Source organism: Acyrthosiphon pisum, chromosome A3 (assembly GCF_005508785.2).
Source record: "Acyrthosiphon pisum isolate AL4f chromosome A3, pea_aphid_22Mar2018_4r6ur, whole genome shotgun sequence".
NCBI classification, from domain to species: domain Eukaryota; kingdom Metazoa; phylum Arthropoda; class Insecta; order Hemiptera; family Aphididae; genus Acyrthosiphon; species Acyrthosiphon pisum.
In genome coordinates this window covers 40,757,469-40,780,921 of record NC_042496.1, presented here as the reverse complement: position 1 = coordinate 40,780,921, position 23,453 = coordinate 40,757,469, and the positions used below count along the sequence as shown (strand labels likewise).

The 23,453-nt window shown below is 26.6% G+C and overlaps 4 protein-coding genes across 5 annotated transcripts; 3 read left to right on the top strand and 1 right to left on the bottom strand.

The window, feature by feature from the left end:
* Positions 1 to 315: 315 nt before the first annotated feature.
* Positions 316 to 1,813, top strand: LOC103308672 (trafficking protein particle complex subunit 1). The gene is made up of 3 exons (XM_008182457.3): positions 316 to 616; positions 681 to 890; positions 1,163 to 1,813. The coding sequence occupies exons 1-3, from the start codon at positions 518 to 520 to the stop codon at positions 1,280 to 1,282; spliced, it is 429 nt and encodes a 142-aa protein (XP_008180679.1). The 5' UTR covers positions 316 to 517; the 3' UTR covers positions 1,283 to 1,813.
* Positions 1,814 to 1,893: 80 nt separating this feature from the next.
* LOC100165205 (intraflagellar transport protein 140 homolog) lies at positions 1,894 to 12,889 on the top strand. The gene is made up of 21 exons (XM_008182456.3): positions 1,894 to 2,073; positions 2,138 to 2,356; positions 2,443 to 2,710; positions 2,776 to 2,951; positions 3,112 to 3,310; positions 3,374 to 3,715; positions 3,783 to 4,050; positions 4,120 to 4,335; positions 4,408 to 4,576; positions 4,635 to 4,772; positions 4,831 to 4,979; positions 5,050 to 5,227; positions 5,291 to 5,577; positions 5,631 to 5,907; positions 6,083 to 6,243; positions 8,936 to 9,080; positions 9,144 to 9,329; positions 9,486 to 9,704; positions 10,249 to 10,403; positions 10,478 to 10,692; positions 12,399 to 12,889. The coding sequence occupies exons 1-21, from the start codon at positions 1,930 to 1,932 to the stop codon at positions 12,479 to 12,481; spliced, it is 4,194 nt and encodes a 1,397-aa protein (XP_008180678.1). The 5' UTR covers positions 1,894 to 1,929; the 3' UTR covers positions 12,482 to 12,889.
* Positions 12,890 to 13,559: 670 nt separating this feature from the next.
* LOC100160399 (rab6-like) lies at positions 13,560 to 18,983 on the bottom strand. Of its 2 annotated transcripts, none has more exons than XM_008182445.2 (7): positions 18,661 to 18,983; positions 18,517 to 18,575; positions 18,384 to 18,437; positions 16,210 to 16,315; positions 15,946 to 16,151; positions 15,820 to 15,886; positions 13,560 to 14,044 (listed from the first exon to the last, which is right to left on the bottom strand). In XM_008182445.2, exons 1-7 carry the CDS (start codon positions 18,728 to 18,730, stop codon positions 13,974 to 13,976), a joined length of 633 nt encoding a protein of 210 aa, XP_008180667.1. In that variant the 5' UTR covers positions 18,731 to 18,983; the 3' UTR covers positions 13,560 to 13,973. The 2 variants fall into 2 exon arrangements, with proteins under 2 accessions (XP_008180667.1, NP_001155439.1); NM_001161967.2 differs by lacking the exon at positions 13,560 to 14,044 and adding an exon at positions 14,092 to 14,540 and having other exon boundaries at positions 18,661 to 18,962.
* A 149-nt stretch (positions 18,984 to 19,132) lies between these two features.
* On the top strand, positions 19,133 to 22,164 carry LOC100162429 (dihydrolipoyl dehydrogenase, mitochondrial). Its single transcript, XM_001948212.4, has 11 exons — positions 19,133 to 19,332; positions 19,410 to 19,568; positions 19,635 to 19,773; positions 19,874 to 20,118; positions 20,182 to 20,283; positions 20,345 to 20,569; positions 20,632 to 20,768; positions 20,846 to 21,035; positions 21,103 to 21,240; positions 21,301 to 21,390; positions 21,450 to 22,164. Exons 1-11 carry the CDS (start codon positions 19,291 to 19,293, stop codon positions 21,516 to 21,518), a joined length of 1,536 nt encoding a protein of 511 aa, XP_001948247.2. The 5' UTR covers positions 19,133 to 19,290; the 3' UTR covers positions 21,519 to 22,164.
* The last annotated feature ends 1,289 nt before the right edge of the window (positions 22,165 to 23,453 follow it).

The following is a 23,453-nucleotide window of genomic DNA, read 5'->3' as shown; positions in this document are numbered from 1 at the left end:
TTTTGTGGTATCCTTATAAACATATCATTTATAGCCGGGGTCTGAGGCTGAACCATACTTATCTATGGGCTGAACTAAATAGGTACTAAATGTCATGTAGCCCATACTCGATATATATGTAGGTACTAACTATAGGTACCTTATAAACTATAGTAGATAGTTTAAATAGGTGACATAATAATAATAGTATGATCTATATTCTATATATAATACAATGCTAAATACTAAATAGTATGGCCGTATATGGGCTTGACATTGAGTAATAACTCTTTATCAGTAAACAGTAAATTAAATTGATAAGAAACAACTTTACTCTCCGCTCTCATTACTGCATTACTCAGTAATCAGTATCTCACAAAAACTATAATAAAAGCAAATTCTCATTTCTTAATGCAAGTGCACGTTAAATCTTTCAAGTTTTAAATTTTCCATAAAAAAAAAGATTTATTTAGTTCTTTACTCACATAATTTGATGTATATTTTAAAATGCGAAAATTAAATTAAACATCTTATAGTAATGACTATCTACAACATTTATATTTTTGATCGGATGGGTACAATATTATATCAGACAAACTGGAATCGTCTTAAGCAATCGGGCATGAGTAGTGAAGAAGTAAATTTAGAATATTTCAACATTATTCGTATAGATTTATAAATATATTTTATCTATGTTATAGGAAGCCAAATTGATGTATGGTATGTTATTTTCTATCAAGTCATTTGTTTCTAAAATATCACCACTTGATCCGAAACGTGGTTTTTTGTGTTACAAGACTAGCAAATATGCATTACATTATTATGAGTCTTTAACTGGTGTTAAATTTATTTTAAATACCGATATCACAATAAAAAATGTCAGAGATTTGTTACACCAATTATATAAAGAAGTAAGACTTACTAGTTATTATTGATAATTTTTAATAACCATTTTTTATACTATTCTGTGAAGAGTTGTGTATGGAGTATAATTTACACAATTATTATCTTGAGCAATATTATAGGATATTATTATATTGTCATGATTATTTTGTATTATTATTTACCAAAAAAATAAAAAAAAATTAAATAAAAACATTACTTGAAAATATAAATAATTCAATTTTAAATTTTATTTATTTTTATTATATTTTATTCATTTAATCTTGATTTTTTATTTCAGATTTACGTGGAGTATGTTGTAAAAAACACTGAATGTGAAATGGGACAACCTATTGAAAGTGAATTATTCAAATTGAAACTTGATCAATTTATAAAACAGCATATGAAAAGTTTACAATAATAATATAATATTAAAAAATTATAAAATTATGTAAGTTATATAATAACATGTTTATTTGAAACTTTGAAAGTAATAAATTATTTTATCTATTTAATTATCAGTCATGGGGTTTTTTATTATGACTGTGGTGTCACTGTATTAGTGTATTACCTGTTAATCCCCTCCATTGTACATTGTAAATTGTAAGCAAATTTGAATTATAACATGATAATATAAACAATATCATGAATCATAATATTATTAATTATTAATTTGTTATTTATTTTATTATTTGGGATTGAGGTTTGTCTTGATTCCTATCTTTTAGTGTCTTGACTCTTGGGTTTCTTCTGATGTCTACATTTTTAATTTAAAATTATTCTGCAATCAGCAGTACCTATTGCCTATGTTAGAAATTAGTTTAGTAATTGAATATAGAATGATATTACAAAAAAATTAATTTTTCATACTTGGTGTTGAATAATATCTGATTGTATTTAATTGTTGTTTTTGTGAATTATATCTAATAGAAATGTTTGTATTTGAAATGAAGTGTTCTGTTTCTAAATCATTCTGTTTATATAATTTTGACCTTTGGTTGCTATAGCTACACAGATACCTAATCTATAAGACGTCAAGACATTTAATTTTTTCTGAAATTGTTTGAAATGAGTTCGTATCTTGAATATAAGGTAAAAACTAATCCAAATTATGTAACTACTGGCATAAGTTATCACCGCCAACTTGGTCTATTAGCGATAATATCGTATACTGATAATGATGAAACACAAATCCTTATTTGTGATGAATTAGTGAGTACTTATAATAGTCCTCAACAGTATCATTTTGTACTATTTGTCATACTATTATTCTTAGGGTGAGGATTTGCACAATTCTGGACCAAATGTTTGTAAAGGCCATATAACTTCGTTTTGCTGGCATCCCACTCAGCGTACATTAGCTATTGGCTCAAAATCTGGAGAAATATATATATGGAATGGCGGATTGGTAACTGCCTTAGATTCTATTCACGAAGAAACAATTGTATTTTCTAAATGGTCATCACTTGGTGGATGTTTAGTAACTGGGGACCAGGTTAAAAATAATTGAATCCAAATAAAATATTTACTTAAAAAAAATTAATAATAATAATTTAATGGTTATGATATTTGTTATATTAGACTGGTATTATAATCGGATGGAAATCTGATAGTCGAGGGTTGCTTAAAATATCATTTAAGTCAAATGTTGGAGCCAATTTAACTAAAGACATTTCATTTAGAGCCGGAAAAGCTGCCACTGATATTTCTAATTTAGCCAAAATGGCAGTAGCTGGTGATCAAAGTGCCTTAGATATATTTAGTTCTTGGCGGCCTCGTACAACTACGTCACATGGTCCACGCACTGTAACTTCAGACAATATAACATTTTACTGTGCTGCAGTAACTGGTAAATATTTTAAATGTCAGATTTAAATATTTTTGAGTTATTAAGTCAACATTTTTTTTTGTTAGGAGAACTATATTATTTTGATGAAGATGGAGAATTCAGTATTGTACTTATATCCAAATCAATTATTTTAAGAATTTTATGTCATGAATCAAAAGACATTTGTATTTTAGTATGCAAGGACTTAACTGTAGCCTATTATAAATGTCATAAAAATGGATCCTTAAGTGAAGTTTCAAAGGTTAGTTAATATGATTTAGTACAATTAATTGCAATTATATACAACCACATCATTTTTTTTAAGACATTTTAATGATATATATCAAACTTATTTTATTTCACTCATTTCATATTATATCAAGAATTAACTATAAATTGTTAGTAAAATATTTATCATTTAGGTTAAATTAAATGGGTTGAAAGAAGATATGTGCATCATTTGGGCAGGTCCGTCTTTATTAGCATGTACAACAAATGATGTGTCTATTCGTTTCTGGGATATTGAGTCTGGAAACAGTTATGTTTTAACTGCACCAGTCTCTTATGTATCCTCATTCCCTAGACAAACATTTATAAATATTACTTACTCAGTGGAAAAAGGTAATTATTATTTTTCATATTACTAAAATTATATTTACTGTATTTTTCCTTGTTATTATTCAGGTTTATTGTGTGGTGCAACAAATCTTGGAAATATTATTATTTGGCGTTATGAAGAAGAAACAGTTGACCAATGGAGTATTCATGGTTCATGTAAAATTCAAGATACCTTAAAATACTGTGTTTGGAGTCCATTAAATTTAGCGGTACATGCTATGAATGGTATTTATATTTTACGTGAGCATGCATTGTTGGCAAGTTATAAAGAAGACGTGGCGATTGTACAAACTTCATCAAGTGATCTTAATGTGTTTCACTCTAGTACAGATGAATCATTTAGTTTTAATACTAATATACAAGTTATAGGTCTAGCTTTGAACAAAGAACATATATGTTTATGGAATGGTAAAAAAAATAAAAGTAGTATGAAATTTTTTTACTTATTTATAAATTTTATTTTAAAACATTAAAGGCAAATCAATATCAGTATATAATATTAAATCTAAAGAAATACCTTCAGTAGTTGGAACATTCAATTGTGATGTGCAAGAAGCATGCATTTATGATAGAATTGTAATTGTGGCTGAGAATTGTGGAAAATTACAAATAAGAACATTTCAGGGTACTATTAAACAGACATTGGATGTTGAAGCACCAATAGTCTGCCTCGCTTTAAATACTTGCTATTTAGCAACTGTCACATTATCTGGAGTTATTCATATCTGGGATTTAAACAGAAGGTAATTTAATTAATTGTTAATTGAATTTAAAAATATTATAATATTTTTTATTTTTTATTTTTACTATAGAGAAGCAAAATCAATGGGTAAACCTAAAGATATAACATTAAATATAGATGAGTATGGCGAAGCTATTCAGTTACGTTTAAACAGTAATGGTACAAAAGTATCATTTACTGCAGCAAACTTAAATTTAGTACCAATGCCAAGGTTATATGTTTGGGATCGAGATTTAGATACAATATATGTGAAACATTTTGAAAAAGGTTTAGACGTTGATGAAATGTATGTTATGTACTAATGTGCATAGAAATATTTGTAAAAGGAAATATATATTTAAATAATCTATTTGTGTAGACAATATAATGATACAAGATTTATTGTTTCTCACTATTGGGATACAAATGAGCCAAATTTATTATTTTGTGAAGCTAAAAGTATTGACAAACCAGAAAAAAAACCATTAAAACCAAGTTTATACACATCAGCAAATAGACAGAAAAAAAATAAAATGATTGGTTCCTCTGTATGTTTTATTATTTTTTCTTTAACTCATGTTATAATATTATTCTTAATTTGTTTAGGTGATACTTAGTATGTTCTTTATTGAACAAAAAGGAATTAAAATTCAAGATATTATACATTGCCCTGATCAATTTTGTACACTACTAGGACTTGATGCCCCGTATTATATAACATTATGCAAACGCAATACAAATACAGTAAATTGAATAATATTTATACATTTTATAAAAATTAAAATTCATGTTTATATTACAGAAAACCCGTGTCGAGCGTAATCTCATGAAGGAATTTGAAGGAATTGAAGACTGTAATTCTGATATTCGAGCAGCTATTATCAACTTTGGCTATAACTTATGTCTTGGAGACTTAGACTTAGCTTTTAATTTTATTACTAACATTAAGAGGCAAGTATTTTATTTACCATGTATTTCACAGTACTTTATAGCAAATATTTATATTTTATCTTCTGTATAGTCCTGCTGTCTGGACAAGTTTGGCAAAAATGTGTGTAAAAACAAAACGTTTGGATGTAGCTGAAATATGTCTGGGTCATATGAATGATTGTAGAGGATTAGCCATTTTGCGTTCAACAAATACAGAGCCAGAACTGGATGCAAGAGTAGCTTGTCTTGCTGTGCATCTAGGAATGTATGTAAGTTTTAATTTAAATTCATTGATACTTTGAAATATTCTTATTTATAATTTATTATATAAGGACGAAGCTGAAGAATTGTACAAATGTTGTAATCGCTACGATCTCCTGAATAGATTCTATAGAGCAAGAAATCAAATAACAGCATCTTTAGATGTGGCTGAGACAAAAGACCGTATACATCTTAGAAATACATATTATAATGTAGGTCACAACTTGGAAAATAAAGGAGATGTATCTGGAGCAGCTGCTATGTATTGCAAGTCAGAAACACATGGACTTACTATACCAAAGATGTTATTAGATGATCCAGTCACTTTAGAAAATTACATAAATAAAAACAAAAATGTGTAAGATAATTTATAAAATTCTAAAACTTGTTATTTAACTAATTCAATTTTAGAGTCTTATTGAAATGGTGGGCTCAGTATTTGGAAGGTAGCGGTGATATGGATGGTGCAATTAAATATTATCAACAAGCAAATGATGATTTGTCTACGGTTCGTATATTATGTTATCTTGGTCATATGGAACAAGCAGCTCAGATTTGTATGAACACCAGCAATAAAGCTGCTTGTTGCCATCTCGCTAGATCATATGAAATGCAAGGACTCTATGAAGAAGCTGTAAAAATGTATGTTGATGCTACAGCTTATGTAAATGCAATTCGTTTATGTAAGGTAAGTTGTGTGTAAATATTAAATAATACTGATTTAAATAACTTTGATTAAAATATATATTTTTATAATAATTATATTATCTTAATGCATGAGAGATTTTCTTGTAACAATTATTAGAACCCTGATTCTACTTTTTTGCTAATTTTCAATAAAATATTTGATTTTTGGTTTTTAGGAGCAGTTTTTTGACAATCATCTTTGGAATATTGCTTTATTAGCAGATGCCAGAGAAAAATTAAGTGTAGCCCAGTATTTTGAAGAAATTTCACCTGATAAATCAGTCATACTATATCATCAAGCTGGTTATTTACATAAAGCTATTGATTTGGCATTTAAGTAAGTAGTTTAAGTACTAATCAGTAACCTACAACCCATAAATGACTATATAAAAAAAAAAAAAATGTAGAGTGTTGTATTATTTATACAAACAACATAATTTTTTAAAAAGCGGGTAAATGGATGTCGCTCTATTGTATAGTAGATTACATACAATAGGGTCAATGTATAATTTTAATTGTATTAAACTTGAATTCAATGATAAAATATCATTGTATAAGAAAAACGATTCTGAGAGGAGACGGTTTGTCAGTCTGGATATTTTATATTGCTATTATTTATTATAGCCTGTAAGTTGAATTAATATTATAATTTTATAATTTTATATTCGTTTCTATGGTGATTAATAAAGCGTTAAAAATTAAAATTTTAGCAGTTTTTCCTAATTTATAGATGGTTTTTCCCGTGGCATTAAATAACTATTGAGTAAATCGAAAAATTACCTCTCTAAAATATCATCTTGATCCAATTTGCTAAAAGATAAAATAAGTACTATATGTTGAAATCAAACCACTGCTTCTAGTAGAAATTTTGTATACAGGATAAAAAATAAATAAATAAATAAATAAAATAAACCATTGTAAAACCACTAGCTTCCACGCTCCGCTCAGAATTTAAAAAACATTTCCTGCACATTTTAAGTTTTTAGTTTCCAGAACGAAGAATTCATAATTCAAATTATTAATAGTTTTTCTATGTGTATATAAAAAGTAATAACAACTGACAAAAATTAAAAACAAAATTTGAATAAGAGCTACTCTGAGCTTAACTTTGAATTATTTTTTGAATACAATGATTTATAAGTGTCAAGGCTTAAAAAAACAGCATATACATTTCAGGTCTCTGGCCCGTCTGGTTCTTAAAATATTTATATACATATAATATTTATTGACCCCATAACAGACATTATTACAGGTACAATTTGAATAGAACAAATACAAATTGAAAACTTAATACTATACAGTAATAACTAGGAAAACAGGTTTATATGCTCAAAAAATCCTTAAAATATGCTTTTAAAAATACCGTAATTTGCTACAAAATATGTACTTGACATAAAATCAAAAAAAAAAAAATTTTAAATTATGTAAAACATAAGTATTAAAAAACGTATTTTGTTGTCTTCACTTCGTTTTTCACCAATAACATTCTTAATCTGTCTTAAAAAGTGAAAAAAAATTTGATTCATATTTTACCTTATTGCACTGTATGCTCAAAAGTTAGTCTCAAGTATTATCTTTGATGACCAGTCATAATTGTATCTTTATAAATATTGTAGACCGATAGTCATTTTATTATTAATTTAATTTAATAATAAGTAAATTATTACCCACTTTCATAAGTCATTTGATAAATGGTAAATATATGTAGCTGTAAAGATGAAAATGTATGAAGAAAAAAAATATGCAAAACCAGGTAAAAACATTGAAATTTGTAAAATACAATTAGTGTTATTTTAATATTAATGATCCAAATCGTGGTAAATTCTCATCAAATTTCAAATAGCTTATCCCATACTTATTTGCATTTGTTTAAATGTCCATTTCCTAGTAATAACTAATAAAAATTGTGGTGGTGAAATGTGATATAGACTAAGCTAAGTCAACACAACTTAAGAGGATGTCGCATCCGCATGTGTTGTCTCCGTCTTACACACGTACAACATAGACAATACGTGTTTACAAAGTCTGAGTAGAATTCGCTCAATTTTGGTTTTAGAATAAAAATACCTATTATAAAATTTAAATTTAAGAATATTTCGGTGTGCAAGACTGTGTCTTTTTCAAAAATATTTTTTTAAGTTTGTTTAAAAATGTTAAAGTGGTTGTTATTTCTAAAAAATACATTGAGTGTTATATTTGGAATAATGAAATAAAACGCACCATATTGCTCTTTGAAATATTGTCATCTTTTCATTATAAAATAGGTATTTTAACTCTAGAACCAAAATTGAGAGAGTTTTACTCAGACTGCGTAAACAAGTTTTTTCTATGTCGTGCTTGTGTAAGACGAAGATAATACATGCAGGTGCGACGGCCTCTAAAAATTCTGTGCAAATAATGGTTGAGACGATAGAGGTATGATGGTTATTTTAATAGGGATGATTTATTGTATTTTGGGAGGGAGTGTACATAGAAAGAGATTTAGTACATCAGGAGCATCCAGAAAGTCATAAAAAAAAGATGTGATGAGATCGGCCTTAATTTAGTGGGTAAAGTAAATATAAGGTTAATTAATATAGGTAATTATGTTGAAGGTATTCAAATTGTTTAGTTTTAAAGTCAGCAATGGACAAAACTTTGTTTTCTATTCTCTTTATACGCAATTAGTCATGGGCCAAGTATAGGTGCAATAACACAGATCAGGGTGGTCTAACCCACGGTCGCAAACATTTTTTTTTGGCCCTCTACCCCTAGAAGACTTATATAAAAAAATAACTTTTTCAGAAAAAAACTAAAAAAACAGGTAAGCGTTACCAGAGTGTTTTTTTTTAGATTTATTTGCATTTATTTTAGAAATGGTGAATAATTCATGGCCTGTTATTTATAATGTAACTTGCTCGATATTGTTTTAGACTTTCAAAGTTTTGTCTATTGTTAGTTTTTAGTTAATTTGCTGATAACATTTGAAAATTACATAGGTACTAATTATATTCTATGTTATGTCAATATAAACTTAATGTTGATTTTAGATGTAAAAACTATGATGCAATTGTTACAATGTCTCAAGAACTGAACATAGAAGATGATTCAAGTTTATTATTAAAATGTTCAAATTTTTTCATGAGTCAAGGGCATTATGACAATGCAGTTAATTTATTAGCAATGGCTAACAAAGTATACCTTGTTTATTTAGTTTATTTATTTTGTAATTTTTTAACAGAACTTGGTTTGTTTTAGTTTGAAGAAGCTGTGGAACAATGTCAAGAACACAAAGTAATTATTACCGAAGCACTTGGAGATCGTCTAACACCACCTACTGATCATGCAAAGCGTACAGTTATATTAGAGAAACTGGCTGAGTGTGCTTTAATGCAAGCCAACTACCATATAGCAGCAAAAAAATTCACCCAGGCAGGACAAAAGGTTGTAGTGTGTTATGTATTTCTTTTGTACTTTCATTAATAATAAAATGTTTATGTTACCAGATCAAAATTAATTTGATTTTACAAAAGTTTAGTCTATTATTAATTTAAACTGTTATAGAATATAAATATAAATTAAATTGTTTATTGTGTTTAGATAAAAGCCATGAAAGCGTTATTAAAATCAGGAGACACAGAAAAAATTATATTTTATGCTAATGTATCTAGACAGCATGAAATCTATATTATGGCAGCAAATTATTTACAAACACTTGATTGGCAAGAGCGTCCAGAATTTTTAAAAACTATTGTTTCATTCTATAACAAAGGAAAGGCACCTCATCTTCTGGCTAATTTCTACATTTCTTGTGCTCAAGTAAGAACCCTTATTATAGTAATTAGTATTTACCTGAGGTGATAAACTTGCGTAGCAAGTAACTAAGCATACTAATTCTATAAAAAAATAAACAATAAGATTTCTTTAGCTATTTCAACAATTAACATACCTAATATATAAATAAACAAACTTAACAAACATAAGCGATGTTTCCAAAACTTAATCTTATCAATTAAAATAATATTTGTTTCTTTTTGACGCATACTTACATTACACTAGACTTGAAAGATTTTTTGTTGGCCACCTCTCATATGCACACATAGGCAAAACTACGGGCCATGGCCTGTCCTAATACTGACTTAATAGAATTTAAAATTAAAATAAAAAACTTATTTTGTAATTATAATTTGTTTTCTCATTTGACCTAGTAAAATTTTCTAGTTTCGCTTATGTATGCACACATACTACAGTCTACAGTAAATGGGCTGCTTAGGGTACTATTTCTTATTGATATTTACATTTTTATAACTATTTCATATTATATTATTTAATCTTATGTGCAATATTGTATTGTTATAAATAGCTAGAAGTTGATGAGTATCGCAATTACAGTAAGGCTGTAGGAGCTTTGTCAGAGGCATTAAAGGTATTGTCTAAAGACGGTGATCAGTATAGAATACTGATTGAAGATATTGCAAAAAAAATTACTTTAGTAAAAAAATTTCTTGATGTTAAAAGGTATAATCCATAAGTCCTAGTATCTTCTAAATCATAATAATATGTTAGTTTATTTTAATAATTTTGTTACTTAGACAAATTGACAGTGGTGATGGTGATTCAGCTATGACATTATGTCGACAAATTTTGTTGGCTCCCAATATGGATATACTTAGATACGGTGATGTATATTCAATGATGGTAGAATATTATACAAATCAAGGTGAAAATAAAATAGCAGTTCAATTGGTGAATGAACTTTTGACTCGCACACAGCAAAAAGATAATTTACTTTTCTATATTGATAAAGGTTAGTATTAAATATTCACTCTATTATTTAGAAATATTGTATTTAAATTAATATATAGAGTAATTAATGTGTATTAATTCTGTGGTAAACAGTTTAACAAGATAACATGAGATAATACCTATTATTTTTTAAGTGGATAAGTTTTTTACTCATGGCGTAATGTTTAATTTGTAAAGTTATTCGGCAAGTATGTCAAGCAATCACATATTTTTTCTGGAATATTCATAATGTTCAATGTAATAAAATACATTTTTAATTTGTTATACCAATGTGTAAGTGTAAGATATATTCAGGGGCAGACTGACCCAATGTCCTATAAACCAAGTAGCACCCAGGGCCGATTACCACTCTGGCCCTTTCTTAAATTTAACTCTTATTATAATGTTGTAGAACTATTTTCTAATTTTAGGCCTAATTAATTTTGCACTCTGAACCAAAAATGGCCTTGGATATATTTTCAGAATTCCATTGAAAAATGTATTTATTAGGACAATATTATGGTCACTAATATTGAATAGGGTGGCCAGAGTCCTGTTTTATCCCAGTGTCCCCAAAAAAGCTTTCGGAACGCTCAATTGTCCCGATTTTTTAAAATCTATGAAAATTGTGTGTATAAAATTTCAACAACAGTATTAAATGCCAAAGATATATCTACTTCTAACAGCTGTTAAATAAGGTACCTGGTACCTATATTAATATCATTATGGAAGTACTAAAAAGGTCTTTTTTTATTCAATACAGGATGATATTATATTATTTTATAAAAATTAACATTTTATTTTAGTAAATATAAAAACAACAATTAATTGTATAACTAATTTAAGTATTTTCATCTAGCCACCCTTATATTAAGCCATGAGTACCAAATAAAAATCCTTCAATTGAGGGGATTGTTAACTTTTGGTCCAAATTTTAAAATATGTAATTTTTACATTAAAATAAATTTGTAATGTTAAGATTTAATTATAAATGTTTTGATGGTTAGTGGTTACTCAAATAAACAAAAAAAAAAATATTGATTTTAAATACTAATCTGTTCATACAATTTGAATTGGTATTTACTATTTAATGACATTTGTTAAATCTGACTAGTTAGTCATAACCAGTATAATATATGGTATTTTAGTAATACAAATGTAAACAAAAAAAGTACACCACTATTAAATTAGAATTTATTTTAGCCTTATGTTATTCAGTTATTGCAGTAGAATTATTATTTTTACAAGAAGTATATATATCATTTCGTTTTTAAGGTTTTACCAAATATCCAAAATGTCAACATTTATAACATAATGAAAAAAAATTAAAGTATTAGAGCTAACCAAAAAAAAAAAAAACAGTACATAATTTATTTTAGATTAGGTTTAAATTAGGCGAAAAATATCAATTAAATAAAATAGGATACAATAGGTTGCTAGGCGCCTAAGCTAATAATATATATATACTAAAATACCATTATCTATTTTCATTAAAACCTTACATTTTTTAATTCAAAAGTTATGTCAAAATTTGAAGTGTCAACCTAACCTAAGATAAGCTAATTAAACTGTGTTAATAATAATATACCTATTATTGATAATCTATAAAATGTATTTTTGGATTATTAACAATAATGCATAAATTAGATTACATAATTAATAACTGTACAATTTAAAGAAAGAAAATTGTACTACTAATATATTAATGGTCTGCTCATTTTTTTTTAGATATTCTTCGAAAATTAGGTTTTCAAAAAGAATCTATTAAAGAAAATAGTATTGATGAAGAAGAAGAAATTCCTGAAGCATAAATGCCCTGATGTTTTTTAATGTAAAAATAATGTATTATAGGATATTAAGCACAGTCAAAACTGCATGTCTTGCTTAGTTCTTAATTACTCCTAATTAATTATTGCAATTTTATGGTTAGAGTTTGGACATTACACTGTCTGTACAGTTGTATTTATAATAATTATACCAATAAGATTATTTTATATTTTGCATGTTTTTTTTAAAAACTTGAGTTGGTTTTACAAGCCAGATTTTAACTGTATCATAGTTTGGCATACCTGTATAGGATATAGCACACAGTTCATCATTTCGTTATAATATTTAATTTATGTAGGTACAAATATTTTGTATATGATATTTATGTATATTATATGTACAATTATGAACAGTTAAAATAAAAATATATGATCAAACATATTTGCTGACAATTCTCACTGATTCAAATAGTGTTTTTTTTCATCTCCTATGAATTTTAATTTTTTAAAAACATTTGTAGTTAATTGTAAAACAGTTTTCTTTGTCTTACACACACATTTTACCTGTACAGTTACTAGATTAGGGTTCAAAATGATACGATTCTACGATATTATTAGGGTTTAAATTTTAATGCTATTGCCTGAAACAATTTCCAAGCTACAAATATGTTTTAAGTAAATAGTATTCCAATTTTTTTTTTTAATTTTTGATAAATTTTTAAATTTTTTGTTCAAATTTAATCACAGTTAAAAGTCGAAAATTCCTTTTTTACATTCAACCTGGGATAGCCAATTTTTTTCAAAAAATATTAATTAAATGTGATACATCTATTGTATTATCAAAATTATATTACGTAGGCACATATTTTGGAGCTTGTAGCATAGAGTAATACTTGATGGTTTAGATATACATTTTTTAAACTCATTTAGGGCATTAAAATGTGAGCCTTAGTTATTATGCTTATTTAACTCTTATCATTGATTATAAAATATAGTTATCGATAAAAGTATACAACCATGACTCGGAAATGTATAGCCAAATATCCAAATGAGATATAAATTATTACCATTTAGCATTTACCAATACAACCAATTTTGTTATTTTAAAATATTTAAACAATACTTCAAATAAAATGAATATTCAATATATTATACCTATTAAACATTATACAAGGCTATAATAAATTTACAACAAAATATTCAAAAAGTAATTCACTTTCAGGAAATATACTATATTATATAGTGAAGATTTTATCGAGGCTAACACCATGTGACATTTAACTATTAATTTAAAAAAAAAATTCATTAAATACTACTGAAGAAATAAAAAACAAATAGTGTTAAGTGACTAGCCATAATGAATGTAGATACTAAACAGTGATTTAACATGAGCTTAATCCATGTATTCCAATAATAAATTGCATTTTGCCTACTTAATTTAAATGTCTTACACGACTTAGTTAGTTTAATTATTTAAGTATAAAAATTAAAAAGCAATAAGATTATTACAAATGTATAAAAAAATCAACATTCAAAATTAACACATACAGCTGCTCTCAGACTCTTGTGAGTCTCCTTGATTGGCCGCATGATTCTGTAAATCGACAGCTATGAAATGTGTTAAGGATAGTAAGAAAAAAATGAATGCATACAAAGTTCAAAATTATAAAATATATTTACATTTACATTAACCACACTACTATTAGTTAAAAATTATAACGGTGAAATAAATAAAAATAATTGTTTACAAAACAATAATAATGTAGCGTTTATTTAAAGCTCTGGGAATGTTCAGCGAGGTGGAAATATTTTCTTTCAATTGTTATTCTTTTATTATATTATAATTACTAATTATAGGTTTAATTATAATTAGATGTATTATTTTAATTAATTACTGGTCCAACTAAGACCAGAATTTTTTTCTTTGTTATTTAAAGAAAAAAAAGAATAGTTAGTCTCCGGAGTTTTAGACTTTATTAAAAGTAATAAAAAATTGGATGGATTTTAATTATATAAGTTTAACTGTAAATTATATATTAGCATGCACAACTCTTCTCTGGATTTGCTGCATCATTCGGTGTGTCTTTAAGCACGACTTCTTGCACTGAAAACAAGCAATAGTTAAGGAAACAAACATGCCGCAAAAAGAAAAGAGAAAATACCATAATTTTAATTAAAATAAGTTATAAGTAAATCACAAAAAAATAATAGATTAGCATTCACTATAATTCATTAATTGGCCACATTGAATTATCATGGATTTACTTTGTAAATTCTTTTTTTAAGATAAATATAAATTGAGATCATACATTTAAATACAACGGTAGTAAATAATATTTAGTACTTACAAAAGATATTATATTATTATAAACTAACTGAACAAATTATTCTCAATCTCTCGTTTTTATTTAAAATCATATACCAAGGCAAATAGCATTTTTCTATAATTTATAAAAAAAAAAAAAAAAAAAACGCTATGGTATTCTTTTATACTCATCATTGGTTAAAAAACTATAATAATTGTACAAGTGCTTAAAATGTTGATTTATATACATAACAAATAAATATACAGGGTTGGTAAATATTCCCTAAGCATGCTCATTGCTCGCCCTCGTTTTCTTTTATATAAAAATGAATTTTGGAATTTTCATATACACTTATAGTTAAACGTATTATACAATTGTCAAAATTCTTGATATTTGTGTACTACATAAGTTTTGTGGTTATACGAACTTCTGTTTTCAAATGAGAACCTAACTATTTCTCATGTTCTTAATTTAAGGTAAAATGTGAATGTTCCTAATTTAAAATTTGAACGGGTGGCTCCTTGGTAGTTAAATTAAAGAAAAATATTCCTTAAAAATGTTTTTACAATAACATAAACCTATTTTTTTAAATTATGAATATTGATACATTATTATAAATAATTGAGATTTTTTAAACTCATAATCATGGGCCTATTATCCTTAGTACCCAATGTTAGGTAGCTCAAAAACTATTTATTTGAATTTTGATTTTAATACGTCAACATTATCAGCTAAATAGTTCACAATATAAAAGAGTGATTATTATTTGAACAGAAGTTTAGACACCCTTAAGTAGTAAAAAAAATCTCAGCAATTTGAAAACGTTGTCTTCGTGAATATTAAAAGTATTTAAAAATTAGATTTTGAATAATTGTATTATTGAAGAAGAAAAGGGTTGAGCATACTTGGTGAATTACTCTTAAGGTTTTAAATTTTTATGATTTTTCAACAGTCTAAAATACATACGTGAAAATCAAAAAAAAATGTATAAGTATAAGTACTATACACAAGCATGAAATTAAACAAAAACATTCATGCAGTGCTAAAAAAGCTGTATAAAATATTTATAAAGGATACTGTCTTCTGGTGGTCGATTCTCAGCTACGTCCATACCAGGTAATGCTGCTGCCACTCTTCTGAACAACTAAACACAAATAAAAATACATAAAAGTCATGTTATAATGATCATTAATCAACACCAACTTGTTTAACATTGTAACCAGCTTTAGCACTAGTTTCAATAAACATGACATTTAATTCCTTTGCCTTATGTTCACCATCTTCAGCTAATACTTGTCGTTTATCAGTTAAATCAGTTTTGTTACCAACTAACATTATTATTACATCACTACCACGTTCAGTTCGAACATCGTCTATCCATTTTGATGTCTGGTGAAAAGAATTTGCATCTAAACAAAATTACATTTCATTTTCATTAATTAATAATGATTTAAAATAATTTAGTACTTGTTATGTCATATACAACAACAGCAACAGTAGAATCTCTTATATAAGAAGGAATAAGACTTCTGAATCTTTCTTGTCCTGCTGTATCCCATAGCTGTAATCTTACCTGAATAAATATTAATTAAAATTAAAATTAACCGAGACAGTAATTATAAAAATACTTAAAATACTAATCATATTATTAAAATAAGACAAATTAAGGCTTCACTTAGGGAAAAAATCTGGGACGTAGTACTTTTACTTTAATTGAAATTTTGAATAGGTATTTTAACTTATACTTTATGCACAGTTCTAGACCGGATCCAGAAAATTTTTTGGGAGAATTGTCTGAAACATAGTTTATTATTACTTAATAGCCATAAGTGTGCGCATAGGGCGTGCCAAGGTACACCCTGTAATTTTTCATGGTCTGAAGTCATATGCCTCAATCATATTATCAATAAAAATTTCTCAAAGCTATAAATAATTCAGTCAAAATTGTTTGAAAATTTTACCATGTATGGAAAACAGTAATTTTAAAATTTGGTGAACATTTCAAGTATCTAGAATTATTTCTTTGTGAAATATAACAAAATATCAAAAATAGATAGATGAAAATTCATTAATTCACCAATGCAAATTTAATATCATTACAGGGCATGCAGGTGTAGTGTCTTTTTAAAATGTAAGTTAAAAAAAAATATAGGTTCTGTAACTGGATGGTATCCCCTTTCATTTTTATTATCTATATTAAAAAGTTATCTTATTTGCTTATTGTGCAGAAGCACAGGTTGTTAATATTTTTTTATTGAATCAAACTTTTTATCTATTACATTAGTAAATGGTTTAATAACTAAGAAATCACAAGCTTATTATAGAATTATAAATATTACACAATTAGATAAGATAAGTGTATAAAGTTGATTATTTTGGAGAGTTTGAATTAAACTATTAATTTAATATTGTACTAAGTAAATGATCTCTTTTTTAGATTAAGAATATTTGTTGTATTTTGGTCTACAATGTAATTTAATAAAAAAAAATTGCAATATGGTTAACTTGAAATATTAAAAATACCTACATTTTATTAAGTTTTATTTTTGTTTTGATATAGGTACATATTACCAAGTATATTGTATAGATAATACAAAGGAAACACATGAGGTGTTAAAATACATTAATAAAACAATATGGCTTATACAGAATTATGTATTCAAAATAATGGTGACTTTTTATTGCTTTGCAATTAACTCAACAACCAAGTCAGTTAATATTTTTATATTGAATTTATAATAATTGTTTTTAAAATTAGTTTTTACTTATTTTATATATATAAATACCATATATTTATTCAACACTTACCTAACTTAAAATATAAATAATTATTTTTATAGTTATTAATTATTATTGTGAATGCTAAGGGCCAGTTGTACCATCTCTGATTTAAGTTAACTAGAGTTTAATAGGCCGAATTTGCTCGGTTAAATATCTGTTATCAGCTGATTAAGCATGATCGAAGTTTAACCGTAGACGGTACAACTGGCCCTAAGTGTCTGACAAATGTATAATTATCACTCATATTATGTCAGATGATATTAGGTTGAAAATATAAATTATTAATTTATGATAAAGATAACTTAGAATATTATTTAAATCTTTTTAATTTTGAAAATAATTGATAACATTATTTATTATCTTATAATTATGATTATTTTGTTTCTATTAAATTAATATAATAAATAAGAAAAAATTCTTTTAGAATTTTCAAATGATATTTTAACAGGCGATTTAATAAAAAGGAACATGTTTATTTATTAATATATACATGCATATTAAGAGTACAATTTTAAATTATTATACAAAATTGGTTTCATTGTACTATTAAAAAAATAAAATAAAGAGTTCTGTTTTATATAACTAACTTTAGTTTATTAATTCTTATCATACAGTTATTATAAATAACTAGATGTAATAAGTAGATAATTACTATAAAATGTATGATAAGTCTACAACTCAAAACTATTGTTAGATATAAAATCTAAGTTACTGCTTAATATGAATTCCCTACATTTAATATAAGGTATAACATAATCATACCTATTTCACTTGAAGTAATAATAATTCTAAGGACTAATGAATTTATAAATATTTTTACTATATTCTAAATATATTGATCTGATATAAAAACAACTTACAGTTCTATCTTCGAGATACATAGTTTTAGACAAAAAATCAATACCAATGGTGGCCTGTAACACAAGACAAAAATAAATTATATTTTGGACAACATTATTAGTTGTAGATGTTTTTATAAATACTTAAGTTTACCTGGTAAGTATTATCGAAACTATCATACATAAATCTTGTGATGAGTGACGTTTTACCAACTATAAGAATTAGAGCAATCTGTATTATTTGTAACCTACTTGATAAGTTCTATAGAAGTAAATTGGTTTATTATAATAATCATACCACTTTGTTCGCCCAAAAACACCAATTTGAATTTCCTAAGAGGATTACCGAAATCTCCGGAAGACGACATACTTCTCGAGATTATTCTAATTTCTATATAACATTAACTAATTATCAATGGCTACCACAACATGATTAAACGAAAAACAAATCAGTATCCATAAAACAATTGTTTAATGTCAACATTAAACAATTGTTTTTTCGAGTAATAATAGAAATATTACATGTACTAAATATTTATGGTTTTATAAATTAAAATTAAAATAATTAATTCACAATCTCATTTGAGTAGTTTTAAGACTAATAAACGCCACGTTCGAGTGTAATCACACATTCACATCGTAGCCATTTTGATTTGATTATCCGAATTAATACACAGCTGATCCATCTACCAGGGTTGTGGTAAGCTACATCATGGTCCGTGTTATCAAAATACTTTGGACTTTGGAGAGGGGAAAGATAAAATATTATTTTTTGACATTTTGAAGGGCAAAAAAAATTATACCCATTATATTCATATTTCAATTTCATCGTTTATCGTTCATTTTTCTGTTAATTGTACAAAACACATTGAATCTGGCCCACAATTAATAATTTCCTGTTTCCTAAAATATTTTCCACTTGATCAAAATGCAATCAAATATCTTTAGTAGGTTTTCAATGGCTGTAAAGGTTTGTATTAGTTGTGTATAAACATATAATAGATAATAGTAGATGGAATTAAAATTGAATTCTTCATTCATGTTTAGCCAAATATGCTGCAAAAGTCCAAACATATCGAGTGTGGATTTATATACTCTGTAGTTAATCGTCGTTATGCAAGTGGTGACTCGGTAGATTTAGTTGTTATTGGTTCTGGACCTGGTGGTTATGTAGCTGCGATTAAAGCTGCCCAGTTGGGATTGAATGTAAGTGTAAATGTTATTTTACGTTCAAGAAAAAGATTCAAACTATTGTTACTTTGTTGTTTGTAGACTGTTTGTGTTGAAAAAAACCCTACACTTGGTGGTACTTGTCTGAATGTTGGTTGTATACCTTCTAAAGCACTACTGAATAACTCACATTATTATCATATGGCACATTCTGGCGATCTAAAATCTCGTGGAATTGAAGGTAATTTAATTTTAGTTATAGTCATGTAGTTGGTAATATTTACATACCAATAAAGTATAAAAATGTATGATTTGTACCAATATTCTCAAATATATCTTAGTTGAGAATGTCAAGCTTAATCTAGAAGTATTAATGCAAACAAAAACAAATGCTGTGACTGCACTGACTGGTGGAATCGCTCATTTATTTAAATCAAATAAAATAACATTAGCCAAAGGTCATGGTAAAATTAAGGATCCAAACACAGTATCAGTACTGAAAGAAGATGGATCTTCAGAAGATATTAAAACTAAAAATATACTTATTGCTACTGGTTCTGAAGTTACTCCTTTTCCCGGAATTGATGTAAGTTCAAACAATCTTGATATCAAATTACAATTTAAAATTCTTTTTACATTTTGTTTATAGATTGATGAAGAAACTGTTGTTTCTTCAACAGGTGCATTAAAACTATCGAAAGTTCCTGAAAAGATGATTGTTATTGGTGCCGGTGTTATAGGTCTTGAGCTAGTGAGTTAAACTGAGAAAATAAAGATAATCTAAGTAATAATTATTTTCTGGTATTTATTAGGGATCTGTTTGGAGTCGTTTAGGAGCAAAAGTAACTGCTGTTGAATTTATGCCTACAATCGGTGGTGTTGGCATTGATGGCGAAGTGTCTAAACAGTTTCAAAAAATATTGACTAAACAAGGATTAGGTTTTAAATTGGGAACTAAAGTTATTAGTGCAAGTAAATCTGGAGGACAAATATTGGTTGAAGTTGAGAATGCCAAAGATTCTTCTAAAAAAGAAACGGTGGGTAGTAGTTTAAATATTTATTAATTCGAATAGTATTTTAATGAGTTTTTAATGTTTAGTTGGACTGTGATGTTTTACTTGTGAGTGTTGGTCGTCGGCCTTATACTCAGAATTTAGGTTTAGAAGAGAATAGCATTGAGAAGGACGCTAAAGGAAGAATACCTGTAAATTCTAGATTCCAAACTGTTATACCTAAGTATGTAATTGTATTGTTGTAGACTGTTCATATTCAAAAGTATTCATTTTAATTAAACGTATAAAATATATTCATAGTATATTTGCTATTGGAGATTGTATCCATGGACCAATGTTAGCTCACAAAGCTGAAGATGAAGGTATAGTTTGTGTTGAAGGTATAACAGGTGCACCAGTACACATTGATTACAACTGTGTACCTTCAGTTATATATACTCACCCAGAAGTAGCATGGGTTGGAAAAAGTGAAGAAGACTTGAAAAATGAAGTAATTTTGCACATTATAGATTCATTTGAAATGGCTTATTTTTTTATAATGAGTATTATGTTTTCAGGGTGTTGATTACAAAGTAGGAAAATTCCCATTTGCGGCCAACAGTAGAGCTAAAACTAACAATGAAACTGATGGTTTCATTAAAGTTCTTGGTGATAAAGTTACTGATAAATTATTAGGATGCCACTTAATTGGACCTGTAATATATTTTTATAAAAGTATTAGTTATTTTCTAGTACTTATAACGCTATGTTTATAGGGTGTTGGAGAGATAGTTAATGAAGCTGTTTTAGCAATGGAATATGGAGCATCCTGTGAAGATATTGCTAGAGTCTGCCATGCACATCCAGTAATTTTTATTTTTAATTTAATTACTCACTATAATACATAAATATTTTTTAATTTTAGACGTGTTCGGAAGCATTAAGAGAAGCAAATTTAGCTGCATACTTTGGTAAAGCTATTAATTTTGGTTGAAATATTATGTTATTCCACAACTGAACAGTCTTCAAACCAAACTCAGTATAAAGAAGTTCATCTATTTACTTTAGATTATTACTCATTTCAAATTAAATTTGGCTTCTTTTTGTTCAATTATAATAAAATCTCACTTTTTTGGATATCACAAAAATTTTATTTTAAATAATAAAAACTATTTTAAATTAATAGCAGTTCACTATACATTAGTTGCTAAAAATGTAAACAAAATAGTGTTAATGAATTAAGTCAAATGTCAAAAGTTAATTAACCATTTTCCTTTTAAATTGTATATGTAATTTATAGTTTCTTTATGTACTGTGGATATAAATATATATATTTTTTTTAAACAAAACCCTGCTTATAAGCTATTAGCAATATTATTTTAGTTATTGTTGGATGGATTATGAATGATAATATGTTAATGTTATGATACATTATTATTTTTCAGTTAATTTAATTATTGGTACTCTAATAATTTTATAAATTACTAATTATTTTCCCAAATATAGGTTTCATTACTTATATGAAAGTCATCACAACAGTTACACCTATACTAGTTATACCGTATAATTTGGTAATAACTTTATTGTAATATGTAATTATTTATGTTAGAGAATAAAATGTAAGAGAAATTTGAAGATCATGTATCATGTTTTATTATCAGTTCTTAGAATCAGTGGCATATCTACTGTAGGGATATGGCCATATGGAAGTCATATCAAACTTACAATACAATAAGGATAAAAAATATTCAAAAAACATTGTATTTGAAAATATTATTGTAATGTATAAAAAAATAATACATATACTTTAAAAGTTTCAAGTACCCACAAATAATATATTTAAATTACAACAAAATAACTAAAATCGTTTTTCTTTGTTTGAATATCTATTTTTTTTCCAAATTTTAACTTAAAATATCTTTAAAAAAGGACGTCACACTAGCAAGTTTTGTTTCGGCCTTACACAAAATAGCCAAACCCTTCTAAGCAGTCTGAGTAGAACTCTCTCAATTTTGGCTCTAGAGCACGATTAAAGATAGTATCTAACTTTAATCGCATTCTAGAGTAAAAATACCTATTATAAAATAGAATTGTGACAATATTTTCTGAGGGCAAAAGTGTTTTTTCCATTATTCCCAATATAACGTTCATTTTATCATTTAGAAATATCGAAAATTTCAGCATTGACCTTTTGAAAAATTTTAATTTTTTAAAAAAAAATCACCGCCTTGCCTTCCAAATATTGTCATATTTTAATTTTGTAATAAGTGTTTATTCTAACACCAAAATTGAGTGAGTTAAGTGACTCAGAACGAGTTTAGTCTGTACGAGTGTATGCAGTGACGGATCCAGAGGGGGCGGCCCCCCCCCCAGACATATTTTTTTTATAAACATATATATTAAATAACAAATAAACAAAATCTAAACTTCATTTCACATTGTCGCTTTATATTATATTAAATAGACAATAGTTTATTTAACACATTGATTACATATATATACCTACTATTATGACAACATTTTTAAATTAATAATAAAGTATAATATTTTATTATAATTGTATTTGTGTACCTAGTAAAAAAATTGTTGCCCCCACCCCCCCCCCTCCAGATCTTTGCTCTGGATCTGTGCATGATGAAATAAAAATTTCAATCATCTTATATTATTCACTTTTGAATAACAATAAAATAAGAAAATTGTTCGATATGGAAATCGTTAAATTACGGTTGAATATTCAATGTCTATAACATCAAACACTCATAAAGTATAAATAAAATAAAAGTAGGAAAATTGATTTGAAAAATTTTTTTTGAATTTCTAACTCAAAATAATTTGCAAATGTTTGGTTTGTGATTTTGATAAGTTTGTCTATCAGGCTTCCAACTTTAGACGATCATAAAAAATGATTATGGACTGCCGGACTGGTGAT